This window comes from Sinocyclocheilus grahami, unplaced genomic scaffold (genome assembly GCF_001515645.1).
Source record: "Sinocyclocheilus grahami isolate Dianchi unplaced genomic scaffold, SAMN03320097.WGS_v1.1 scaffold356.1, whole genome shotgun sequence".
Classification (NCBI taxonomy): domain Eukaryota; kingdom Metazoa; phylum Chordata; class Actinopteri; order Cypriniformes; family Cyprinidae; genus Sinocyclocheilus; species Sinocyclocheilus grahami.
In genome coordinates this window covers 239,633-258,040 of record NW_015505535.1, presented here as the reverse complement: position 1 = coordinate 258,040, position 18,408 = coordinate 239,633, and the positions used below count along the sequence as shown (strand labels likewise).

General features: G+C 36.5%; 1 protein-coding gene and 1 pseudogene across 2 annotated transcripts in view; both read right to left on the bottom strand.

Moving 5' to 3' along the window:
* fhl1b (four and a half LIM domains 1b) overlaps window positions 1-7,569 on the bottom strand; it is a 9,332-nt gene extending 1,763 nt beyond the window's left edge. The window contains exons 1-4 of one of the 2 annotated variants that reach the window (XM_016229671.1): window positions 7,463-7,569; window positions 3,502-3,640; window positions 1,163-1,344; window positions 153-327 (exon numbers count right to left, since the gene is read on the bottom strand). In XM_016229671.1, the coding sequence (XP_016085157.1) occupies window positions 153-327; window positions 1,163-1,318 (331 nt within the window). In that variant the 5' untranslated portion in view covers window positions 1,319-1,344; window positions 3,502-3,640; window positions 7,463-7,569. The remainder of the gene's footprint in view (window positions 1-152; window positions 328-1,162; window positions 1,345-3,501; window positions 3,641-7,462) is intronic. The other variant, XM_016229670.1, reaches the window with a different exon arrangement.
* An 848-nt stretch (window positions 7,570-8,417) lies between these two features.
* Window positions 8,418-13,927, bottom strand: LOC107548821 (sodium/hydrogen exchanger 6-like; annotated as a pseudogene).
* Between the last annotated feature and the right edge of the window lie 4,481 nt (window positions 13,928-18,408).

The window sequence follows — 18,408 nt, the reverse complement described above, 5'->3', positions numbered from 1 at the left end:
ATTACACTTTTAAAATTCTCTCCTATAGTTTGGTATTTCTATATTTCCAATATTTTTGCTATTTAAGATATATAAATCTATTTTATATCTACATATACATTTATACTAGTATACATATACAGCAGAAGGTGTAGAGTCTATCTGTCCCCTACCTGCCAGTATGGGCTTGTAGCAGCCATGGCAGCGAGGGGCATCCTCACGTGAGCTACATGTCCCACACAGGATCCTGTCATCCTTGGAGGTGAAAGACTCCTTGGCCAGATTCTTATAGCACTTGGCACATCGGAAACAATCCGAGTGCCAGTAGCGGCCCTTATGGTGAAGCTCCTATATAGACAAGAACCAAGACTGAGAGATGTGATATAATACAATTTAACTAACAATATTTGCGAAAGTAATATATTTAAATTTAAATATGCTCCACAATTTAAAAAGTTTGGGATCAACAGCAAGGATGCATTAAATTCATCAAAAGTGACAGTAATTCGTCTTTCAAATAATACGTTTTCTTTCTATTGATCAAAGAATACTAAAAAAAGTCAGTTTACAAAAAATATTAAGCAGCAGCAGCACAACTGTTGCAACATTGATCATAATAAGAAATGTTTCTTGAGCAGCAAATCAGCATATTATAATAATTTCTAAAGAATCCCGTGACACTAAAGACTGGAGTAATGGCTGCTGAAAATTCAGCTTTGCCATCAAATTAATGAATTACATTTCAAAATATATTCAAATAGGAAACAGTTATTTTACATTTTAATAATATTACATTTCAGTATTTTGAACAGTAGTGTAGGCTATATATTTATTTTTAACCAATTAAAAACATTATGAAAAGCTTGGAGAAATACACTTAATTTATACTTCTACTGCCATTTTGACTTCAATGCCTAATGTTTAGATAGAGTATATGACTGATGGTGTAAAAGTTAGTATAATAGATTACTGAAGATACAAACTAACATTAAACTAGCATTATCACTACACTATTATCATTATGATGTGTGCTCTTATCTGACGTGGAAAGATGTGGGCCAGAGCTACAACAAAGCAGAGAGATATTTCAACAGACCTTTTTCTGCGCGTGTTTAAGTTGTATTTCAACTGCAAAACCACCCACGGAGGAAAGAAAAAAACAGCTCCTGCTATCACGTGTTACCTTGGAGTCGGAGCTGACTGTGCGTCGACACTCCACGCAGGTGTTGGCGCAGAACTTGTCAAAGCATTGCACGCAGACTTGTTTCTCGTCTTTCCTCACAAACTTCTTTCCGCTGAGGTCCTCGCGACAGTAAAAACAGTTGGAACGGGCTGCCATAGTCACCCAATAAACCCCTTGAAAAGCTGTGAGAAATAATAACAGCGATTACCTCATCGTGCTCATAAAAATACATCATGATGTATAAATGCAGAATTTATACCCCCCGAAATGTTGTTGTAACACGTCTCACACCCCCTCGTGTAACTCAGTGTTCAGAGTCTCCTCAGGAAACAGTGAGTGAGGACATTTATTGATAAGAGAGTGTTTGTTCCGTTTTCCCTTAGGCGGAGGTACAAAATTGCTCTAAGTTGTTATGTAACCATAGGCAACAGCAAACAGCACATGTTTTTTAATTGTCCCCCGGTCTAATCTTCATCTGATAACGGGTTCAGTTCAGCTGTAAAGCATGTTAGCAGACTGGCAGACGGGATGAAAGACTTTCTTTCAGTATGATAAATCTAATCGGTAATAATAAAACCGCACATTCATTACATGCATTCATACCTAAATCAAGTGATATCGTGAAACACTGGAGAAAATATTATAAAAATTGAATTTGTTAAGAATTATTCGATTATAAACATACTTACCGGATCACATCGCTACGAGTGTCTGGTTTGAATTAGGTCTACATAGGCCTATTGTTTCACTCGCCAAAACAAATTGTCATTGGGAATTTTCCCATGTAGTCATTAAAAATGAGGGCAGGTTACCAAACACTTCCTGGGAATGAAATATTAACTTTTGTGCAAATGCTTCAAGCGAATATGTGCTTGTTTTCTAGCATACAGGCACACATTTGATCGAGTTGATTTTTTTCCTGTATATGTGCAGAAGTATGTCTGGTATGCATGTGGTGAGATGAGGAATGTTAACAGTTCTTTGGCAATGTTTGAAGAGGGAACCTCTCAATCACTTCTTCAAACACTTTGCATCGAGCTTACATATCTGGTTAATTATTTAGCATGCATCTGAACACTTTCCAGGTGGGTTGTCTGTCAGCAAGCCTTACTAATGGCTGTGGTATGACATATTTTACTGGTCTACACAAAGTCCCAAAGGCTGAGGAACTTTCCTGTCTCCTTTGCAAATGTGAACCCTAAACTAATCCTTTATTGGAAGGAAGCTGGTAGATCCCAAAGTTTCAAATGAAACAGCAAGTTGGCCTGTACAGTCCATAAATAAGTTCGGCTCAAGTTCTCAAACATCACTGCCAAAACCAGAATCACAGACCTATTTTTCGGTGTAGTGAATGGTTTGCATCCGCTGTATCAACCCAGTGGTCCTATTAACACATCTAAAACCAAACCTCCCAACCATGCCTGTTTTAGACAAGCACAAGCATTTTTTTAAAATTGACACAGGAGAGTATTTGAACAGTGATGAGGTTTAAATATGCTAGATACTGTTACAGGACTTGGCATAAGCACTCTTGTTTTCCCGAAAGTTCGAAGACTTCTGAAATGTGCTGTTCATGATAGTTTTTTTTTTCTTTTCAGTTCTGTGTTTCCTGGTCGGTTAACTTTAATGACAGACCAAATAGACATTTAGGGATCACATTTTAGCGTGGTTCTAACAGTCATGCTCACCAAAGCTCAAAGATCATGGGCTCATACTCTTTCAAATGAGATTTATGGTGTTTTTATGGGACAGTCAAGAGAGGACAGGGCTTGGATTCATAAAACATTTTAAGGATGACATTTTTCTTAACCACTATTTTCTTCTTATTTTCTAGCTTAAGAAAACGTAAAACATTTTGTTTTTCTGAAAAGACTTATGAAGAGAATATTCTTATCTTTATCTTTTTTTCAGATTTCTCTTCCTAAAAATAATGAAAGGGAGTATTTATATTAAGATTTTTTCTTATTATAGAATAAAAGTGGGGCAATTATTATTATTATACATATTTTTTCATTATTATAATTATTTTTCCTTAATAACTAATACTTTTTTCTTAAGAAAATGTTCATAAATCGTACCAGATTCGATCTCATGTCACCCACATACGCACATGTGCTAACCACTAGACTACAGCTCCGTTCATATGGTTATAATTAGCAAACAGTTTCATTAAAACAAATAAAGAGCAAATAAACGGGTCACAGATAAGCGTGAATGGGGGCATTTTTATAGACGCTGATGTAATGGCGAACTGACAGACCCCTGTTTTAGTCAAATATTTAATGTGATCTCCAGGGAGATGGCAGACTGTTGAGACTGGAATCTGGTTTCAGGATGACCTCATGCACCAGCATCTGGAACACAGTCGGGCGAGCGTAGCAGCCAAAGCAAACGAGGGGAAGAACTGGAACAGTCACGCTGCTTGCGACCCATTGGTTGATGCGATATGAGGCAACTTGAGAGACTGTGAGACTTCAGCTGAAGAGAAAAATAATATGGTGATAGGCTACTGACCATGTTTTTTTCTCCTTTTGCGTGCATTTAACAAGTTATTTTTCTTCTCAGGCTCATAAAAGGGTGCAGTGGATATGATGAAGGCGGCCAAATTAGAAGCTGGGCTATGACATCACCTGCTCGTTAGCTCAAAACATAACTTTTACAGTAATTACTGCATTCGAAAACCACACACATGAGCGCACTTGTGCATATGCTCTAACCCAAACAAAAAAAAACATATGTTGGATGTACTTTAAAAAAAAAAGCATTTTAATGCACAAATGGTCCTGCTTAGCCAACATGGGTCATCTGAAATTGGTATGGTAATGGAATCAACCCTGTTATACAGCTGGGAAAACTGAGGGTGTCTTGGCAGAGTGTTGTGTTGGCATGATCTACATGCTGAAGAATGTGGCGAAAGCTTGGAAACAGGAAGCCTGTGAAGCAGCGGTAAGGAGAACAGGCGAGACGGCTGGCCAGCAGCGTAACCCTAGTACTCTTGATCTGCACTCCTAAATACACTTTCAAAAAGAGGAAACTCAATCAAGACTACCGTCCGTCTCTAGGCAAGTGGGGTTAATATGGGGCCACATTTTAACCACCATATAATTATCCTGTTTATAATGTTTCTCTTAAAGGGACCTGGCACTAACAATAGGTTACTTATTACATGGCGTTCTGGAATACTTCATTTGGTCACGGCATTATGCGGTCAAATATTTTTTGTGCAACAGGCAAGTTCCAGAATTGTCTCAATTTTCTCCATAGGGGAATTGATTTTTATTGGTAACTCATAAACCTTTAAAGACAGGATACTGTGACCTATGGGGTTGCTAATTGATGGTATATGCTTTTGTTGAAGCCACCAGTGTCCATTATTTCGACATATTTTTAAAAAATATTAATGTTTAACTGTGGAATTCCTGGTGAAAAACTACATGACCCATGATGACTCTAAAAAATCTAAACAAGTTAATCACACCAAAAGAACTCTTTAGCATCAACCCACTCCTATGAACCTGCCCTAGCAAACTACTTAAGTATTTCTATAGTTATGCATATTTTGCAATAAACATAACATATGTATTTTTCTAAATACATAATCAACAAATCAATAGTTCTGTTTTCTCCATTTTGATTTGTAATGCTTCATGGGATTGTAGTTATTTTCCTAAATAAAGCAGTTAAGTTCACAGCCTTTGTTTTTTTGTCTGATTTTCAAATACTTCTTTGTTTGAATTTTTTTTTTTAATTCAATCACAATGTTGTGATTTACCTTGTTGCTGGTTGGTTTGGTTTTTGGCTTTTAACTCTTTAATTAATACTTTTTAAAATCCCTATGGGTAAAATACTAACAGAAGTAAGACTGCTGAAAACATTTAGGAAATATCTGAATGCAAAGACAGACCAATCAGGAAATTCAAGAGAATAATAATAAAAGTTGTTTCTAATCAACTTTTTTTTTTTTTTATCGGTCCTATGATGTAAATATCAAGGTTAACACCCAAAGCAAACAATTTGCCAGTAATATTTGTTGTAGCACTCACTGATATCCATCTGCTGTTGTATTCATAGTCAAATACACAGAGCGGTATGGTACAAAAAACAGAGTACGAATCCCTCGAGTTCTTACCTAAATGTTTCCACATATGCTTTTAAAAGGCCCCAAGAAGCAAAAATGGAGAGGAAATGAATCACATTTCATCTGACATTAAGGGAAGAGCAAATGCTTTACAGGTCCCCACTGTGCTCTTGGTACCAGGAGAACACGACATCATTTCACGAAAGCAAAACTGGATCTGCATGGTTTAGATGCGAATAAGCAAAAGAGAGATCTGTTGATGGTCCATGTCAAATGTTTTTGAGGATCATTTTGTATAATTCCTATGAAAAAAAACTTATAATTGCGAAGATTTTAAGAAATAGTTTTCCCAAAAATGAAAATGTATTCACCCTCAGGTTAAAGATGTAGTTGAATTTGTTTCTTCATCAGAACATATTTGAAGAAACGTAGCATTACATCACTTGCTCACCAATGGATCCTCTGCAGTGAATGGGTGCCGTCAGAATGAGTTCAAACAGCTGATAAAAACATCACAATAAGTAATCCACACTCCAGTCCATCAATTAACGTCTTGTGAAGCAAAAAGCTGCATTTTTCTAAGAAACACATCCATCTTTAAGGCCTTTTAACTTTTAACACTTATGGACAAAATACAAGTTCATAATCCATAACAATACTCCAGAGAAAAATCACACTCACATCAAAATCCCCCAACATATTTGTTTAGAACGGTTTTGGACTGTTTTTGCTTGTAAATGGTGATTGATCTGTGCATATTTCTCTCCTGATGCAGATGAGATGACTTTTGATGACTTCAGATGAGACAGTTTGAAATTAAAATCATGATGTATTTGTTTTTTACAAACATGCAGCTTTTCACTTCACAAGATGCATTAACGTGTTAATCAGTAGACTGGAGCCATGTGGGTTACTTGTGGATTATTGTGATGTTTTTATCAGCTGTTTGAACTCTCATTCTGGCGGCACCCATTCACTGCAAATGATCAATTTCTTCAAATCTGTTCTGAGGAAGTAACAAACCCATCTACATGTTGGATGGTCTGAAGGTGACTACATTTTAAGCAAATTTTCATTTTTGGGTGAACTATTCCTTTGTAGGAGCTAGGAGGTTTGTTGCAACTAGCTCCTGATTCATAATCAGTCCTGAGGCAGTGACTCAAACACATGAGACCGTCCATGCGCCCTTGATACAATACAATACTTGTCTTGTGGTATGTACACGGAGTCTGCGTCCTCTATTTAAATGTGCATTATATCAACACCACATATCATATTGTTATTTGTTTATGGACTGTGTGTGAAAACACATTTGTATATTAGTCACCTTAGAAATAATCACTCTGAATTCAGTGTCTGTCACCTTCAGCCAGCATGAAGTGTCCAAATGGGAAAAGGGATCGAGAGTAAATAATGTATGTCAGACATGGTATGATAGCCTAATCATTTTTCTGTGTAATTTACTTCTTCGGAATGTGCACTGGATAATGACAGGGAATTATGGACATCAAAGACAGATTTCAGATATTTTATATCACTCTCATGGGGTGAATTCCTTTCTGCACATAATTTAGACATAAACTGTCCAGCGGAGTCTCTCACCCCATCAGTCCTTAGACATGTGGCTAGATCTTCGGAGTGAAAATCTTTAATAAGAAACAGATTTCAGAGGCTGAAAGAACATGCAGAAAATCCCTGCAGCCAACGCCCCATCTTCAACTTACTGTACTTACATCAATGCACTTCATATTCAGACTCAAACACTGATATAATATCAATGAGGTTAATCAAAATAGTATACTGAACATAAAGAAGGTAGACATTTTATTGGCCAGATTAAATATTAAACAGCTAAAGTCAGTTTAAAAATATTAATTTTTTTTTCAGGATAACTGAAGGATGTTTGTTGTATTAATGGCAGGTGAAATAAATTCATGTTGATCATACAACACCAAACCGATTAGAATATTTTCTGAAATAAGAAAATATTTTATATGATTTTATTATTGATTATTTACTCGCATATAAAAACATTATTTTGCCTCTTTTTATGTCTATGTTATTTGATGTTTTCTAAGCACAGGTCTTTGCATGTCAGCAGAACCAAGTCCCTATGATTCTGGATGTTGCGCGATTTTGATTAGCCTACCTTATCCTATTAAAAAAAACGTAATTTTCGCTGACTTGTCTGAGCGTTTTACCGTTGAGAAAGTTTAACGTACCTTTTCTGGGGGATATGGTGCTCTTAGTGTCCTGTCCTCTGCCGCCACAGCAAAGTTTCAAAGTGTTTGCACTTGGTCCGGTTTTGCGTTGGCGGTGTAGTCGAGAAGTCTTAGCTCATAAATATAAATGAGGTCATGCTAACGTTCTTCGGTACACTTCCAATGGCTAAAGCTTTCTTATAAATATTAATTAGGCATTCCTGACGCTGCGCTGGAGCTTCCATCCAATTACGAAGATTTAGCTCATGAATAATAAGAAGTTTTACATAGGCTTTGTAATCTACATGAAGTGACGACGGGAAGGACGCGAACGTTTTATTTATTCCTTGCAAAAAAAAAAAAAAAGGTCCAGTAGTTTAATTTTCTTAAACACGAGCACTTTCCTTTATAACAAATAAGGGATTTAAATTCAATTTTTGTAAGATTTTAAATCTCCTTTTGGAGATGGAATGCATTAGTTGGGTCATATTCTTCAAGTACTTACAAATAAAGTTGCGACTGGCAACATTTTTACCCGATAGCAGAATATATTTTTAATAAATGAATCAATGAAGAAAATTCCTGCATTCCGGCTTAAAAAGTACATCAAATCTCATTTATTAGAGGATCAATGGTGTGGAACAGTAACAAAACACTTTCAAATAAGTCACTTTTCCTATGTATAATTAAATCTCTTTTTCATAAGTAAATGTTAATGAGGTAACGATGAGTCAGATAGCACAGTACAAACACCAGGTTACCGGACATAGGCACTTCTTTATAAAAAATGTATCCACACGGAGAGCCACAAGTTATGTAAGACTTTGAAATGATCAATCCGGACACATCAATGCATTCACAATAGATGCAGACATTCTGTCTAAGCTACACAAAACTCAAACACAAAATTTACTTCGATTTCGGAACATTAAACATTAGGAACAGAAGGACAAATAAATAAATATATATATGGCACAATATAATAAATCAATAAAAGCATAAATAATAATTTAATATCTGTGAAAGAAATCATCACATAGAGGCCAAGAGGTTAGCAGCTGTCTGGCAGGCTCAGACTCGGTGGCGCAGACGGTCCGACAGGGGCAGGGATGGCGGAGGAGGAGGGAATGACGTCAGGGGGTCTGGAGGCTCATCTGTGGGGAGAACCAGACGGGTGCCTCCGAACGCAAGCTCCCTGTCCAGAGGATCGTCTGAGGTTCCTGCTAGCGAGTAAAGCCCAGCCTGGCTGGTGGAGGTGGTGGGCATGCCATGGGCATCTGTGCTGACCGTCATGTCACTGTACATCAAATCACCGCCGTCATTCAGAATCAGCTCTGTGTCGTCATCATTTAACTGACCAGCATTCTGGCAGGAGGGGAAAGAAAAGCCATGATTTGCATAATTCTGATTACACTCATGTGCTCATGTGATTTTACACATTTTTACACTGGAGTATGAGCCAGTAGCAGCTGAATGTGTTCACGGGTTTACCTCATAGGCTTGTGAGCTGGTGAGACAGCATGCTATTGGACCACAGCAGGCCGGCAGAGTGGAAGTGAGTGGAGGCCCGCTGTGAGTGAGGAAGGGTTTTAAATAACTGGACCACATTGTTAAGGATTAAACTGTATTTAAAATACATAAATATACTACTCCTATTTATTATTAATTACACTAAAGAAGTCTCATATGCTCACAAAGGCTGCATTTATTTGGTCAAAAATGCAGTAAAAACAGCAATATTGTGAAATATTATTACGATTTAAAATAAGTGTTTTATATATTTTAGAATATAATGTATTCCTGTGATTGCAAAGCTGTATTTTCAGCATCATTACTCCAGTTTTCAGTGTCGTATGATCCTTCAGAAATCATTCTAATATGCTGATTTGCTGCTCAAGAAACATTTCTTATTATGGATGTTGAAAACAGTTGTGCTGCTTAATGTTTTTGTGGAATTTATGATACATTTTACTCAGGAATAACCTTTTGTAACATTATAAATGTCTTAAGTGTCACTTTTGATCGATTTAATGCATTCATTCACAAGTTAAAAAAAAACAGCATTTATTACAAATCAATTTTTTGTATCATTATAAATGTGTTTACGGTCACATGCTATGCATACATATAATCACATATACTGAACATTTATTTTATTTTGCATTTGAAATTGACCATTTCATGCAATGATATTTATTTATCACTTTTTCATAATTTATATACTGTATGCCTATTTATACTTCTGGATGCATGCTCACTGTATTGTATTGGCTTTGTACCTGCACTTTGTGCAATGACTAATTATAATAATTCTCAGAATTATAATAATCATTTGCAAGGGTTGTCAAATTTTTTAGTGCAGTGTTTCCCCCTGGGGGTTCGTGAAGGAATTGCAGGGGGGTTATGATTTTATGAAAAAGCTAGTGATTAAAACTGTAAAATTAAAATGAATAATTTCACAATTAAAACAACATAAAAAAACAATAATTTGTTTACCTGAATGTCATGTGACCATTAAATGTGGTGGTAAATTATTGAAACATTAACTTAAAATCTCTTGGTTGACAAAACACTTCCCTGTATTAGCGAATTCCAGATGAAAAAAAAAAGTAAGCTTGATATAAATTTTACTGCAGATCACGAGTGCCCTCTATCGTTTAATATGCCACATTGAAGACATACTGTTGGAGAAGCAGAATATATTATGTTTGCCAAAGATTGTCTAATCTAATATGTAGTGTGTAAAGTAAAAAACATTCTTATTTATAAATAAATCATGTTTTTAGGGACAATTTAAATGTTGATACAACTAGGCAGAACAACTGAAGGATACTTGTGGTCAAATGTGTACCACAGTCTGAACGGCCAGGCGCTCTCATGCTTGGTACTTGTTTGGGTCCTCCCATCCGGTGCTGTGGCCTATATGAGCAGAGAAAAAGACGAGATAAGAGAGCTAATGTAGTCCGTTACACTACCCTTATGTGTCAGGTTTGTACAGTCAATTTTTGAACATTAAACACTCATTTTTCTGATATCAACTGTTGAATTTTGAGCAAACATGAGTAGAGATTACCAAATTATCTTGATCTGTGTCCACTCCCACTCTGTGGAAAGATAAAGTGATTTAGACAAAAAACAATGAACGAAAGACAATTTAAACATAAAATACAACTCACCGAATCTGCATAAGTGACATCATGGGGTCGTCCCGCCCCCACAGACCCACACAGTGATGAAAACGATCAGTAGGGTGGTGGAAAACATCATCTGCCTGGTGTATGTCGCAGTGTCCCTAATTGAGAGGGCAAAGGTCACTGCCCCTCGGAGCCCTGTGAGGTCAGTGTGACAGTGTGGGAAAAAAAAGACATTGGGCACTTCAATTGTCTCCGATCTCTACAGGTATTACCTGAAAACATCATGATGTGTTGGAAATTGGAGGCGATTTTATTCTTGCGGCCCAAGTTTAACAGGAAAGACAATGGGTAGATGTTAGCTGCCCTGCCAAGAAATATAGCCAGCTACAAATGAAAGCCACTGTTAAGGATAATGTTTATCTGTATACAATTCATGAGTACAGCATAAACATCCTGCTACAAAAGGATACAAATGCACCTATGATGAAGAAGGGATTGAACACATGGTGCTGGAAGAAGAAAAGTGTCAAGCCCATATAAGAGAAGATGAAGTTTACAGCCAGGAAATTCAGCAGCTCAAACAACTGTTGGGGGAAATGGTGGACAATACTATCAGTATGCAAATCTTGAACCCTCAAAAACAGAGAATTCTTAACTATGAGATGCCCCATTAAAATGTAAATCGTTTTTGTGTTACCCGTTTGGATCTACTCTTTGATTCAGCAGAAAGGTTGTTGTATGTATAGTGAGCCTGAGTAATGCCACAGAAGAGCACTGCAACCACACCTAAACACAGATACAAAAACATTGCTATTTCAGTGGTATATACAAAAAAACAAAACAAAAGTAAAATAAAAATAAAAGTCAAAAAAGTGAAAATGGGGGGGGAAATCACATTATGAAATAAATAATTTTGTCTAATACACAATGGCCACAATTGTGTACCCCTAGAAATTCTTATGATTAAAATATCTCTGAAGTATACTGCCATTCATATTTGCATTTTTTATCACACCAGGGTGACTAGGAATTCCCATTTCCACCATCAGGGCAATAATTAAGACGTTCCAATCAACAGAAAATGCTACAAATCTGCCTGGAAGAGGACGTGTGTCTGTATAAACAAATGCAGCCTTGGTAAACAAAACAGACTTCTTTTGAAAACATTTAGAAAAAAAAAAAATTCCAAACTTTTGACTAGTAATGCAGTTTATGATCTTCACAGATGATGCTGTACAGTAACGCACAGATACATATAAATATTTGACCACTGAGGCCACGACTGACCAATCAGAATCCAATATTCCTGTTCTAAAACTATTTAGAGACATTACCTGCATAAACCAACAGTATGAATTTTTCCATGATGTGACTAAACAGAGATTTCAGAGATCATAGTGTTGCCATAGATACCTGTGAAGCCGCAGGCCTCAGCCAATAGGAACATACTCCAAGACATGAGGAAGAAAAGGGCCGTTTCCAGCAAGGGGAAATCTCTCAGCTTAGTGAACTTTGTGACCTAAACAACAGCACATATTAATAGATTAACTACCTTAGATTTTAACTGTTTTTTTCTTTTGACTAGTTTATGTGAATTTAAAAAAATTAAATGCATAAAGATAGATACCAGAGCTGTCATGACTCCAGTTGCAGCCCCCATTGCAAAAGACCCACTGAAAACTCCCAGAAAGACACACAGTGACTTGAGCAGGGCACTGCCGTCAAATGTGTGACGATTGTCTCCCTCAGGCTGGTATGCCACTATTGATCTGTCAGTAGGTGAGAAAGGGTTAGGGTTATAAATATTAAGCAGCACAACTGTTTTTAACATTGATAATAATAATTAAAAAAAATGTTTCTTCAGCAGCAAATCAGCATATTATAATTATTTCTGAAGGATCATGTGTCACTGAAGACTGGAGTAATGATGCTGAAAACTCAACATTACTATTTATACTGTATTTTCTATCAAATAAATACAGTCTAGGTCAAAAACAACCCAAAAATGGGTCACTGGGCACAAAACCAAGCTTCTGCTATGGCCATTCCAGTTCCCTGACCTGAACCCTATAGAAAATGAGTGTGGTGAACTGAAGAGGAGAAGCACCATCATGGAGCTTGGAATCTGAAGGGTCTGGAGAGATTCTGGATGAAGGAATTGTCTCTGATCTCTTGTCAGGTGCTCTCTAACCTCATCAGGCATTATAGGAGAAAACTCAGCGCTGTTATTATGCTAAATGGAGGTTTCAAAAAGCATTGAATAAAAGGGTGCCGTTAATTGTGTCCAATGTGTATTAGAGAAAAACATTTGTGTCAATGATATTTCCCCCCATTTTAAATTCTTATTCTCCAATGAAATGTTAGATTTATGAGAAATTTTTTAATAAAAGATCAAAATGATTAACAATGCAGATTTATTTTCACAGCCTTCTTTGATCATATTTACCAAGGGTGCCAATAATTCTGACCACGACTGTATATAAGCTTACATGTAGTAAAACACATCAATGAATTAAGACTTATATTAAAGATTTAAATTTAGATATTTATTACACAAAACTTCCACTGAAACATTTATATGTATTACATTTATTAAAATGTATCAATTAATTCTTATTTAATATTTCAATTTAGAATTTATCATGTTTTCATTTTTAAAGAATTCATTACACAACAATTGAATTAGCCTAAATATTGACATGTATGTATAATGCATTAAAAATAAAATATATAAATTAAGAACAATATTTTAGATTTAAATTTAGATGTATTACACTTATAATTATTTAAATGTAAGTTTTTATTACAAACGACTTAAATGTATTAAATTTAATAAAAAAATATTTTAGTTAAGACGTGCATTTAAAATTTTTATTTAGATTTTTAAGTATTAATTACACAATAATTGCAAATAGACAAAATCTTCACGTAAATGAGGTTAAATTGAGCAGCTCTGTAAATCTGTCAAAACTAAAATTTTTTTTTTTTTTACATTTGTCCCATATTAGTGGCTACTGTGTGTGTGCATATTTCTGGTGCCCTCCTACACAAGGTTCCCCAATGTGAACTTCAATATGATTATATAAAATAAATAAATCTCACCATAAATCATAGCCAAACCCGTCTCAAGTAGGAACCTGAAGCGGCGGTGTTTGAAGAGCCATATCGTGAGGATAGTGAGTGTGAGTAACGTGATGAATATGAGCAGATTGGCGCTGTCCTGCCTGTGGCTTTCCTCCGCTCTCCTCTCCGTGTTCTCAGCCACACTAATGACAGCAAAACACAGCAGGCAGAGTAAACGGGGGAGCAGAAAAGCCCCCGAGCCGGAGGTGCGTCTCCTCTGACATCCCATCATGTCTGTGTTTGTGAGCGCTGTGGTGTTTCTGATGTGAATCACTGTTATCTATTTACCTTCACATAGCGGTGTGAAGACAGCAGCAACAACCTTGAAAGACTATCCTAAAAGAATTTGCAGATTTCCTCTCAGACCTATTGGTTACTGTTGATAAAGGGCTAATAAAACACTTACAATTATTAAAATTTAAAACGAAAACGGAAAACATAAAAATAAGAGCCAATTTTTTAATATTAAACACTAAATAATACTAAAATAACACTGGCCTAAAGCACTTTAAAAGGAAGCATTTGTTTGAACAAATGGACAGTGAAAGATGTTTGTAACCCCCAGAAAATATTAAACATAAATTCAAATACATTAAAAGCTTAAGAGTTAAAATCTCTAAATCCTGTTATGCTGATGATACTCAACTATATATCTCAACAAGACCAGATGAAACTTCTAAATTATCTAAGCTAACAGAGTGTGTTAAAAATGTAAAAGATTGGATGACCAATAATTTCATCCCATTGAATTCGTTTAAAGGGGTCCTATTTTGCTTTTTCAACTTTAGTTAGTCTGTAATGTTGCTGTTTGAGCATAAAAAAGATCTGCAAAGTTACAAAGTTCAAAGTCCACCTCAAAAGGAGAAATTTTATTCAACAGAAATCACTTTTCAAAAACTACAACGAACGACTCGTTTGGACTACAACACACATTTTCCAGGATTTGTGATATCACAAATATTGACGAATGGGACGAGACCTGGTTGAGCTGCACTAGAGAAGGCAACGAGTGTTATCACTAAGTCGGAGACACGCTAGCTTTCCCAAGGCAGACGAACTTAGAGTGGTTACAATCATCCGGGTTTCAAATTGATTTGATTTTGATGCAATATTTACACTGAAGCACGCAGGCGGCTATGGTAAGGGGCATGACATTTCCCGACCAGGCGCCAGGTGACTTGACTTGACTTGACTATCCGCCGCTTGACCGGAAGAATGATTTTACAGAATAAAAGACCTTGCTGAACAATTGGAATAATTTCTGCTAATAAATCGCGGCAAAACGGGTCCCAAAATTGTTAAACTCACGTTCGTTAATTAAAATAAAGCTGAAATAAAATATAAATATGAATTATATAGATTAAAAACTTAAACGCAATATTAGAAATGTTGTAATTGACAGCTAACTGAAATAAGGTGAATTACTAAAATTACTGTCATAAAAATTTTATGTATATATATATATATATATATATATATACAGTGGTGTGAAAAAGTGTTGGCCCCCTTCCTGATTTCTTATTCCCCAAAACAAAATCAAGACTTTGTAAAAGAGCATAATAGGACCCCTTTAAGTCAGAGATATTACTTATTGGACCAAAAAACAATACACTAAATCTCTTGGATTACAATTGGCAACTAGACGGATGTACTGTTACTTCCTCTACAGTCAAAAATCTGGGTGTTATATTAGACAGCAACTTCTTAGAAACCATCTTAGAAACATTGCCAAGCTAACAAACATGTTACCTGTTTCTGATGCAGAAAAGCTAGTTCATGCATTCATGACCTCTAGACTGGACTACTGTAATGCACTGCTAGGTGGTTGTCCTGCATCTTCAATAAACAAGCTATAGGTAGTCCAAAATGCAGCGGCTAGAGTCCTTACCAGGTCAAGAAAATATAATCATATTACCCCAATTTTACAGTCTCTGCACTGGCTAACTATTAAGTTCTGTATCAGTTACAAAATATTATTACTTACCTACAAGGCAACCAGTTTCCTCAAATTTTTTATGGCTGACCACAGCCATATCACCCTGTAGCCCAAGAATGGTCGCCCACTGAAGCTAAGCAGGGTTGAGCCTGGTCAGTACCTGGATGGGAGACCTCCTGGGAAAACTAGGTTGCTGTTGGAAGAGGTGTTAGTGAGGCCAGCAGGGGGTGCTCACCCTGTGGACTGTGTGGGTCCTAACGCCCCAGTATAGTGACGGGGACACTATACTGTCAAAAAAGCACCGTCTTTCGGATGAGACGTTAAACCGAGGTCCTGACTCTCTGTGGTCATTAAAAATCCCATGGCACTTCTCATAAAGAGTAGGGGTGTAACCCTGGTGTCCTGGCCAAATTCCCTCCACTGGCCCTTGTCAATCATGGCCTCCTAATAATCCCCATCCACTAAATTGGCGCTATCTCTCTCTCCTCTCCACCTGTAGCTGTTGTGTGGTGAGCACACTGGCGCCGTTGTCCTGTGGCTGCCATCGCATCATCCAGGTGGATGCTGCACACTGGTGGTGGTTGAGGAGAGACCCCCCACATGATTGTAAAGCGCTTTGGGTGTACAACAATACACAATAAAGTGCTATATAAATGCATCATTAATTCATAAGGCCCTTAATGTGTTAGCTCCTGCGTACCTAACTAGTCTTCTACCACGCTACAATCCATCATGCTCCCTAAGGCCGCAAAACTCTGGACTTTTGGTAGTACCTAGGATAGCAAAGTCCACTAAAGGAGGTAGAGCTTTTTCACATTTGGTTATATATATCTGGACTAGCCTTCCTGATAACGTTCGGGATTCAGACACACTCTCTCCGTTTAAATCTAGATTCAAGTCACATCTCTTTAGCAAAGCATTCACATAATGCATCTCATAATCGTGTACTGCAGTTATATCTGATCAAATGCACATTATTATTATTTAGCTTGGGTTGAACAAATCATTTTTGCTTGGTTGGAACAGCAGCTACACTAATTATGTCTCTATTTGCTTCTCTGTTTCTGCCACGGGATTGACATCTAGGAATTACACAAGCTTCAGTCTGGATCCAGCCCTTACGAAGACCTGAGATGACCAAACACCTGAGAAGAGATGATGCCAACCCAGAGGACCTCAGATGATGCCAATCCTGAAACAACATAAACCTCCAAATTTTGCTACAAGTTTGATTGCAACATATAATCTTTGCTGTTAATAGTGTTCATCGTCTGTTTGGTTACGTCATTAACTGAATTTTACCGTAAATTTCTACCATATGTAGGCTACATCAACTTGACTCACCACTGATAAGATACTACTAAATATATTGTAGAAACTTAATTTCCTGTAAAGCTGCAACGAATTGTATCGTGAAAAGCGCTAGTCAAATAAACGTATTAAATCCTTAATTAGCGTTTTTCAGAAACTAACATTCAAATAAAATAATGTTTATACAATTAAAAAAATTCAATTTTACAGTAAGGCTTTTGAATAGCTGTTGTGTCTTTAAATATTTTGTCATATGTAATATGATCTGCTGCAGCCAATAATTAATAGCAGTATGTTTCATGTTGAAATACATTTATTATTGCATACATACAACATCAATTGCTCCATACATAAATGTGCACTTTTTGTGTGCACTTCAAATACAGATCGAGTACTTGTTACTGAATCGCAGTTTTGTGGTTTGTGTATACATACATATAAGTTTAATTCCACAGACTAGTTTACTACTGGGCTAAAAGCTACAAATTAACGTTAACTTCACAAAAGGAGTTAATTCCTATAAAACCTTGCTTCTCATTAATAACTGGCGCTAGCAATGTCAGGTCCAACGCTTTCATTACATACAGAACACCTGAACAAATGACTTCTAATGCCTTTGAACGTTAAGTGGTTACATTGTGTTCATCAGTCATCAAAAGAAAAAAATATATATATTATCCACAACCTGATACGTGTCTGTATTCTGGAGATATTCACATTTAGTGCTTTGGAATGCATTTTGGAATGGTTTTCTCATGCATTAATTCACACAATCTTGCTGGCTGGCTTCTTCTGACCCATTCCTCAACCAAACCCCCAAAAGAGACAAACTTTTCAGTGCTTTTAAGCTCCAAAAATAAATCTGTAATGCTTAAAGCCAAAATATGTTGCTCAACACGTCCCAGGCGAACTTTTAAACAGCTATGCAGATGTTAAATTTGTACCTAAAATGTAAACAAGGAACAAAAGCACAAGTAAAATACTGCTTTCCTGAAATACATACACTTTAACCAAGAATTAATCATTTCAGTATATGCCCCTGAGGGACATTAAAAACCTGCATAACATGAGTAAATCGACTGTTCACATAAAATAAGTGCCTGAAGGCTGATCATTCACCCATAATGCATCAGCACAGTCTGGAATGCTATACAATTAACAAAAACAACTGAGGCTGAACCATGACATGCTTTCCCAGAACCAAATAAACACATTTGGGGCCTTTGAACTCCAGACTTTTATCAACAAGGCATTGTTACAAAAAGGTAGCTTTAAATGTTGCACCATTCAAAATCCATCTTTTTGTGTTTCCTCTCAAGATTATACCATATTTGATCAATATTTCTCTCAAAATTAGTTCGAAGACATAATGCTATGACTCTGGGGTCAGCAGACTCGTAAGATATCCGAATCCCTCAATATGGCGATGCAAACACGCAAGCGCACTCGCACGAACAGCTAAA